Below are 9,562 nucleotides of genomic sequence, written 5' to 3' on the forward strand. Positions count from 1 at the left end.
GTCTGCCATGATAAATGTGCAGGTTAGAGGACAACCTGTAGGACCTGCTTTCTTTTCCACGAGTAGTTCCTGGGGAACCTAATAAGTCAGGTGGCCAAGCTCGGCTGCAAGTGCCCTAACCCACTGAATGATCTCCCTGGTCCTCTAATGGCATTTTTAACAGAAGTAGAAAAACAACCCTAAAATCCATATAGAAGCACAAACTATCCCAGAGGTCAGAGCAATGATGTCAAATTATACTACAGAGCAATAGTAGCAAACAGACACTGAGGTAAGTGGAATAGAATAAAGAATCCAGAATTAAACCCGCTACGCTACAGATACCTGATTTTTAACAAAAATGCCCAAAATACAAACCCTTCAGCAAATAGTGCTGGGACAGTGGACATATACACGCTAAATGATAATACTAGATCTCTGATTCTTACCCCACACAAAAGTCAGCCAATGGATCAAATACCTTAATGTTATTTGAGATACGGTTTCATAGAGTAGCCTACCCTAGCTAGAAACTCACTATGTTATCCCAACTAGCCTTGAACTTGCAGTGGCCCTCTTGTCTCAGCTTACCAAGTGCTGGAATTGTAAGTGTGAGTTGTTGGCTGAGGCCACTGTTTGTTCCTGGCCACTCACACTCGAAATAATCACACAGAAACTATATTAATTGCAATACTGTTTGGCCAGTAGCTTAAGTGTATATCTAGCTAGCCCCTATCTCCCAAACTAACCCATCTCCATTAATCTGTGCAGCACCATGAGGTCGTGGCTACCCGCAAAGTTTTGGAGGGTTCTGGTGGAGGCATCTGCCTCCTGTGGTGGCTACATGGCTCCTCGTTGACTCTGCCTACTCTCTCTATATTTTTTTCAGCCTGGCTATATTCTATTAAGCCATTGGCCGAAAGCTGCTTCTTTATTAACCAATTGTATACAGAGGGGAATCCCACATCACCGAGTCACCATGAAACGGCTGTATTGTTTGGTTGTAATCCTAAAATGTTACTCAATTTCAGTAAAATAAACCCTTACCTTTCTAATGTCTTCATACAGACCTTTCAAGTCTCTCCAGCCAAGTTGAAAAGGATCAGTGTATTTCTCACCACTCTGTGTTTGACTACAACAGCACACTGCTGGTGTCCGTTGACGGAACCTGAGGTGAGTGAAGATGCACACACGACTCCAGTTTTAAGTATTACATGCACATGCGTATTTATATGGTGAAAAATGAAGCTTAGACTTGCTAGAAATCAAACATGAATCTGAAAAGATATCATAATTTAGAAACACACAGAATTCTTATTTGCTAAATAATACATTAATAGGTCATTTTACTGAACAGGACCTTGAGAGCCAACAGAGAAAGACTATATTATATTCATTGTATTCTGAGTAGAACTCAACTGGCAGAGATCATATAAAGCAGACTATCAGGGCTTTTACTTAAATATATTTGTTAATTTGTTAGCCTAGGCTAAGGAAAATGAAAATAGAAGTTTACTGTGATTGTCTTTGCAGCTCCAAGATAGATTATAAACTTACTGTGATATACTATGCACATTTGGGAAGGCAGATGTTAAAGTCTTCACTAGGCTAAAATAAGGCATCTATAAAACAAAAGGATAAAGAAACTTGTAAGAATATTCCTGGAAAACTTGTTCATAACAACAACTATCCCCATAACTCACAACAAATGTTATCACTTAGTTAGCCATTTATAAGAGGGTGCTAGCCCTAAGAGAAAAAGGGCAGTTAGAAGCTCGCTTTCCCTATTATGAAGGCAATACACGTCCTATCAGAACACAGGAAATCAGACAAAAGCAGGAGTCAGTCCTGGTGTTGCAGGTTTGTAATCCCAGCTACTCAGGAAACTGAGGCAGGAGGATCCCAAATTGAAGGTTGGCCTGGACAACAGTGAGTTCAAGGTTATCCCAAGCCACTTTTAGTGAGATCCTATCTCTAAGTAAGAAAAGAGAGCCAGGGAAAGCTCAGTAGAAGAGTAGTTACCCACTTCTCAAGAGGCTGTAGGGCTAACCTCCAGCACTACCTCTGTACCAACACATTCATCCCTCTAAAAGCTGGGTCCACATTTATTTCTAAAGCAGAAGAGCCACAGCAAAACAATTTCCTCCTATTTAACTAAGACTGTTCACAGAACAGGGAAAATTAGAGTATCTTTTAAATTCTCAAAACACACAGATCCAAAAGCATCATGGGGGATGGTTAGGAAAAGATTTTAACATTAAGGAATTGACATTTACACAGATGCTGTCTATGTTAATTTATGGTTATTACACATATTTGGAAATAGTGCTTCTGAGTAAGTAATGTCTAATAAATGAATGGACTAGGTGTACTAGCCCAGTGGTAGAACACGTGCTGTGTGTATATGACAAAGACAACCCACCACCAACCTCAAGGGCCTTTGGGTAATATGATCAAAGATCCAGCAATCCCGGGGCAAGAAAGGGTAGACCTGTAATCCCAGCACTTGGAGGTCAGGGAAGCAGATGGACCACAAGTTCAAGGTCAACCTGGGATACATAAAAAGGCTCAAAGAGAATATCAAAGAATTATAGTACACCACTTCCAAAGAACTCAAAGGTGGTAACAAATACTGATTCTAGCAATTAATATTACTATTCTTTAACGACTTTATCTTTATTTTGTGTGCGAGGATGTTTAGCCTCCATGTATGTGTTCTAGTTTACGAAGTTCTACAGGGATATAATGAATTTGTGACACGGGCATAGGATCATCTCATGCTGGTATTCCTCAAGAAGGGACTCTGGAATGCCAAAAAATGCTTGAGGTCTTCCTCAGTTTCCAGAGAAAAGTTAGGGTAAATGATACCCTCATACCTCAGACGTTTTTCTCAAGACAAATGTGCTTTCTATAACCCCAAACATGCTGGGCTATGAAGCAGACTCTCTTGAACTGTAAACTCTTAGCTGCTATCAGAGGAGCTATGATAATAAAATGAACCTTGTCATGCACACTGCATTCAAGTGCTCAGCTGCCTTGAGCCCTCTGGTTTCCCGCTTTGGTTCTCCTGGCATTGATCAGAAAGCAATTTGGCCAACTTCGCCCAGTATGTCTGTACACCACATATGTGCAGTGCCGGGGAGGCCAGAGAGAGTGTTGGATGCTGGGAACTGAACCTAGACCCTTTGGAATAGTGGTCAGTTGCTCTTAACTACCTCGCCATCTCTTTGGCCCTGTATATTACTATTCTTAATGACAGGATGAAAGGATTTTTAAAAGTACTACTTTACTAATCTAATCTGGCAAAGGCTTTTCTATAACGTCTGTGAATAAAGCTACTTGACAAAAAGGATGAATGTGAAAACACCTGCTTCTTAGCAATGATGTCTTATGTTTTAAAACCATTATTTTTTTTTTTCCCACAGAGCCTAACAACTACTGTTTTGTTTATTTCAAGACAGGGTATCACCATGTATTCCAGGCTGGCCTTGAACTCACAGATTTGCTGCCTCTTACTCCTGAGTGCCAAGATTAAAGGTGTGTACCATCATATCCACACCTGGTCACAACTACTTTTTTAAAATTACATCTATCCATTTATTTTGTGTGAAAATCTGTGCATGCATATGCACATGCCGTGGCAGATGTGTGGAGGTCAAAGACAACTTGAGGAAATAAGTTCTTTCCTTCCATCATGCGGGTCACGAGGACCAAACTCATGGTCAGGCTTGGCAGTTGGGCACCTTTACCCAGCTACCTAATCAGCCCACTGTTTTTAAAGCTAGGAAACAGATGCCAGAAAGTCAAGCCTGAAGAACTGACTTAAAGGCATGATTACGATAATAAGAGAGAAGTAACTTCAGAACTGTATTCCGTGTCGTCTCACTAAAAACCTCTATGTAAGCACTCAGAGACAGCACAGCGTTTAGAAACATGTAAGCCAGTGGTTAAAGCTGTTGTTTTGAACCAAATAAAATTTGTGTGTGGGGGGAGGGGGATTCTTGTTATAGTTATTTTTGGCATTTATTTTATGATTTTGTTTGAATAAACATATATTGTTTAAACTGTATTAAAAGAACAGAAAATTTTGACTTTGCCAAGCAGTAGCAAAGAAAACTGAGGTCTGTTGTTTCCACTACTGAATTATATTTATTCATTACATCTAAATTACTAAGAATATTTATGACCTACAGATAACTGTAGTATCCCCAAAATTATAGTAGTTCTCTCTTTTGATTTTATCATTATAGGACAGCCTACTTTCCCCCCTTTAGGGATAGAAGTTTTGATAGGTAGCATAAGCTAGCTTTGATCTCATAGTCTGGCTACTTCAGTCTCCCTAAAAGCTAGGATTTCAGATTGCCGCTGCACTCTTTAGGCCACCGACTTCTGTTGGACTTCCTAAGTAGTTAATTTACACAAAGGTGATGCTTTACTACAGAACATATAACTAAGGACTGCTCTCCACCCCAGCCAGGGTCTTAAGATAGTATCTTATTGCACAGCCTAAGTTAGGATCCTTATGCCTTAGACTCTCAAAGGCTGGGGTAGCATGGAGTGTACCACTCTGCCTAGCAAGTGGCATCTTAAAGACTGTTGTTAACTGTATAGTCTTCAGAGGACAGAGCTCGGCACAAATAACAAAAATTTCTGGCTGGGCCACTTTGTAACATCTTTCTATCCATAATTACTCACGGAAAGAGATGCTGAATCTTAGAGCGTAGATAAAATATATATGTTTATATATATAAAGTATACATATATTATATAAAACATATTATATAAATATAATACATAATATTCACAAATATATTTTATATTCATATTTATAAATATCATATATTTATAAATAAATATATTTATATATTATATATTTACAAATATTTATAAGTATTATATATAAATATATAAAAACATATAAAGTATAAATATATTATAAAGTACTTAGCTGAGAATACAATATACAGCATGCATTTATTTTTATTTACTTTGCTGTACTGGGGCTCATCCCAGAACTTTGCCAATGTCCGACAACTGTTCTACCACTGGACTACAACTCTCAGCTATACAGAAAAATTTAAGATAGTATCTATTCAATTACACCCTCAGCTCCATAGCCAAGATTAAAGACAGTATCTATTCAAATCAAATTGTATTCTGTATTCTACCTCAGGGCAGCATTTCCAAAGGGAGAGAATCACAGTATTAAAATGAGGCTGTGCAACCAGTTCTGTGGCTCACCGACCTTCTACTTCCACTCCATTCCCTCTTTTCCCATCACTTACTCTCTTTGAAAGTCAACTCTGCCCCTAAAGATGAACCTTTTTTTAAGGTCTCACACATCCCAGTCTGGCACTGAACTCATCAGTAGTCACGGATTACCTTAAACTCCTGATCCTCCCTCCTATCTGCCGAGTGCTAGCATTACAGGCCTAGCTAAGAACTGACTTTTTAAAACAAGAGAATAAGTTCAATATGAATCAAAGATAGAGTTGGGTGTGGTCACTCAGGTCTGCAATCTCAGCACTGCACTAGGGAAGGGGTGGGAACTAAGGCTGGACAACTCCTGTGCATCTGAGGCCATACTTGGCCACATAATGAGTTCCCGGCCACAGTGGGCTACAGAACAATACCTAACGCTGGAGAGCTGAAGTTGGCTTAATTACTGTTGCTCTTTGTTCTTAACGTCTGTAGTCCTTGAGAGACCAGAAGTAACTAAAGCACTCATGCCTGAAGCAGACAGCTGATTCTAATATATTTATAGAGGAAAATGAACATGTTGGCACCATCTATGTTTGCTCAAGGAGACAGATATGGAAGCCAATGACAGCTTCTTTCCAGAAAAGCACCTTTTCCATGGATGAGGTTTCCTGATGAGCATCTTTTTCATCTTCCTTCCTTTATTTTTTTTTTTGTTAAAGCAAAAAGCCAAGGCAAAAAGTATGCAGCGGCATCTTATGGTGGATGCCACCCTTCAAAACATGTCCACATCTAAGGAAATCAAAACCAAGACCCAAGGCTTACAATCTTGAGACAGACCTTGCAAAGCCTGTCGTCTAAGACTCTCCCTACACACCTTTCTTCTCTGCTGGGAACCCAAAACTGTGAGCCTGTTCCACCTTGTCTGAAGGTCAGAGATTTTGAGCTTACTTTTGCTCTTTCAAAGTTGTTTATATGAGGTGTGACTACCTAGGGTGTAATTACTTGGTGTTCTGAACATTAAGATGGCCATAGAGGTAGATCTGCTCCACCCTGACCAAAGGTCAGAGAATTCAAGCATACTTCTGCTCCTTCTTTGGAAATAGGTTTGACTTAGCGAGTGGCTGCCAGCAGGATACTTAGTCTAGGGTGGGGTGGGTTCACTGCCCCAAACATCATATATTTTTCTTAAGAAATAATGGTTTGGGACTGAATAAGCATGGGTTGATTCCGGACTCTCTGAGCATGGCGGTCAATGAAGACTGATGAGAAGCCAAGGACAATGGCACTAGGTTTCGATCCTAATACATGAACTGGCTTTGTGGGAGCTTAGCCTGTTTGGACGCTCACCTTTCTGGACGTAGATAGAAGGACCTTGGTCTTCCCGCAGGGCAGGGAATTTGGACTGCTCTTCAGTATCGAGAGGGAGGGGGAATGGAGTGGGGGGAGGAGAAGAGGAGTGGGGATAGGGGGAGGGAAGTGGGGGGAGGGGGCAATATTTGGGAGGAGGGGAGGGAAATGGGAAACGGGGAGCAGGTGGAAATTTTAATTAAAAAAGAATAAAAAAAAATAACAAAAAAAAAAAAAGAAATAATGGTTTGATGTCTCAAGTACTGAAGCAAGTAACTGTCCTTTTTATCATGTTAAAGCAGTTCTTTTGCCTTCTTTCCCCCTTTCGTATTAGGATATAAAAGTGTATTGAAAATTAAACACTAGGCAGACTCAGGCAGAGTTCGGCATTAAGTATTTGCTGAATTGCTATCTTACCTCACAGTTCTAATCCTCACGCCCCTACCCTGGAACATAGAAACCCACCGTGGAAGGGATCGCGGCAGAAGTCACCCCAAAGAGATGGCTCACGACATTCTCTTAAATATTATCTTTTCTAAGTAGATAAGCTTGCATTTTCTCTTTAAATTCTTACTTGGATAACTTTATATATGCATCCACTTTAGTACAAAGCAGGTATTTATAAATGCGACATATTTCATATTGGTATAGCATTTGATAAGTACATTGCCAAATGAAGCATAAGAAATCTTACTAAAATCAGAAACCCAAATTTAAGGGATGGGTTCTTTGTAGATGAAAGGTGAACCCTCATTCAATTACTGTGCGGCAGAAAAGGTCTCCAAAACGCAAAGTGAAAAACTCTAGCTTCAAAAGTCAGTCTGAGAATGTTGTCCGGTAATGCCAACGGCTGGGCTAACTCCACTCACACAGAACCAGAATACATTACCATTTACAGTGCTAATCCGATGGGGAGAAAAACGAAACCGGAGGCAAATGCAGCAGGGGAGGATTTCGAGGACTCATTCTTAGATAATGATTTTACTTCGAGGAAGTCATAGGTCTCCCATGCCACCCTCCAGCTCATCTCCTTCTAGTGTCCTTCCAGCGCCTTTCAGGTGTGTTTTCCCTCCGAAACACCTGCAGCACTGAATTCGGGTCCACCCCAACTAGCATCAACCTTGCATCGCCGCACACCCTTCCCGAATCCTAAGGCTAACTGCATCCGAAATTGCTAGGAAAATGAGAGCAGAGGTCCCTTTGGCTCTGGCTGTGTCTGAGGAAGGAACTGCGTCGTCCCGACACACCCGGTCTCCGTGACTAACAGGGCTGCGCTCCGCCGCTCCCACTTCAGCCCCCATGTCCCCCGGGGGCCGGGGCAGCTCTGCACTTCGGGCCCCGCGACTGGCCCCGCACCCCCGGCGTCCCTCCCAGCGGACACAGCGGGCCAGGCCCGGGCGCACGTGCGCGTCCTCCCATTCATTCGGTCGCCTGCTGTCATTGGCGCGGTGACCTCTACGCCGCCGGCAGAGCGCGTGTCCTGGCCTCACCTGCGCGCGGGTGTCCGAGGCGGCGCGCATCCCGAGCGGCCCCGCACAGCCAGGGCGTCCCGGCCGCGGCCTCCCGGACGCCGGCCTCCAGGAGCAGCCCCGCCGCCAGCACCACCAGCGCGTAGCCATAGTACGAGTCTGAAAGTCGCGGCAGGCAGTGGCTCCGCCTCTGCCCCAGGCCCGGACCCGGAGCCGGAAGCTGGGCACCGGAAGCGCGCGGTGGCACCTTAATCCCTTCCAGTCCCGCAGCGCGGTCTCCCGCTCGCTACGACTCTCCGGCTGCTCGCTCCGGCCCGGAGCCCCGTCCGCTTTTAACCAGAAATGTGCGTCCGAACTGTCGTCCCTCTCGGGACAAAGTGTCGAGAAATCGGGTTCCGGTCCCTGCTAACCCTGAGGCTACGGTTTCCGCAGCGCTCCTCGCGCGCCGGATCTGCCAAGTTCTCGGTTGACTTTTGCACTCCGTCTCGGAAGTGCCAACTTCGTGTAATTAGTCTACGATGGTTATTGTGAAACAGAAGCTAAGTTGGCCTCTTCCTTCGGCTTTTGGACTCTGTTCTGAAAGCCTTAGAGAGTTAAGGTCTATAGTTTGGCAGTTTGTTCACACCTGGATATGTGAGGCCCACTCTTGGGTGTAATGAACTACACAGAATTCATTTTTTTTTTCTTTATATGAACTCGCCATGTAGACCAGGCTGGGTTCAAATTCATCATCCTTCTGCCTCAGCCTTCTGGTGCTGAGGTTACTGACATACTCTGCAGTGCCCAACACTATTTGCTAATGCATACGAAACAGCCCAGGACACACATGGGTTTTGTTGTTACTGTTTGCTTTGCTTGGCTAGCTGTTGAATTTATTCTGGTGTTTAAACAGCATGTGTGTGTGTGGGGGGAGGGGATTCGAGACAGGGTTTCACTGTAGCTTTGGTGCCTGCCCTGGAACTAGCTCTTGTAGATCAGGCTGGCCTCGAATTCAGCTATCTGCCTCCCGAGAGTAGGGATTAAAGGCGTACGCCACCACTGCCTGGCTTATAACACTTTGATGAAAAGATTATACATGCTCATAAGTCAATGAAAGGCAATGCAAATACCAGGGAAATTGAAGAAACTTACTGTGCTCCCATGTTAACTCTTAGGAAGAAATAAACAGTTGCAACTTTATGAATCATACTTTTTTCTTGTTTTGCTCCATTCTTAGGGTTCCATTCAAACATGGAATGAATGAGTGAATCAATGAATGAATGAAATAACCCAACAGGTAGATTTTGCCAAGATAATAGCGTAGCAATAAAGAAACCCAGAGGCAAACGTTAGGTGGAGCTCAGGGAATTCTGTAGAAGAGGGTCAGGAAGGATCGGAACCAGAGAGGTCAAGACACCATAAGAAAATGGCTCACAGAATCAACTTACCAGGGCTCTTAGGGGCTCGCAGAGACTCAATCAGGGAGCCTTTATGGATTTGACCTATGTCCTCAGCATATATGTTATGGTTGTGTAGCTTGCTGTTCCTCTGGGACTCCTAACAGTGGGAGCAAGGCCTTCTCTGAC

General features: G+C 43.1%; 1 protein-coding gene across 2 annotated transcripts in view; it reads right to left on the reverse strand.

Annotated features, from left to right (window-relative positions):
- Pdss1 (decaprenyl diphosphate synthase subunit 1) overlaps positions 1–8,264 on the reverse strand; it is a 37,009-nt gene extending 28,745 nt beyond the window's left edge. For both annotated transcript variants that reach the window (XM_057787001.1, XM_057787002.1), the window contains exons 1-3: positions 8,019–8,264; positions 1,537–1,601; positions 1,027–1,147 (exon numbers count right to left, since the gene is read on the reverse strand). In XM_057787001.1, coding sequence (XP_057642984.1) covers positions 1,027–1,147; positions 1,537–1,601; positions 8,019–8,147 — 315 coding nt within the window. In that variant the 5' untranslated portion in view covers positions 8,148–8,264. The remainder of the gene's footprint in view (positions 1–1,026; positions 1,148–1,536; positions 1,602–8,018) is intronic.
- Between the last annotated feature and the right edge of the window lie 1,298 nt (positions 8,265–9,562).

This window comes from Chionomys nivalis, chromosome 13 (assembly GCF_950005125.1).
Source record: "Chionomys nivalis chromosome 13, mChiNiv1.1, whole genome shotgun sequence".
Lineage (NCBI taxonomy): Eukaryota > Metazoa > Chordata > Mammalia > Rodentia > Cricetidae > Chionomys > Chionomys nivalis.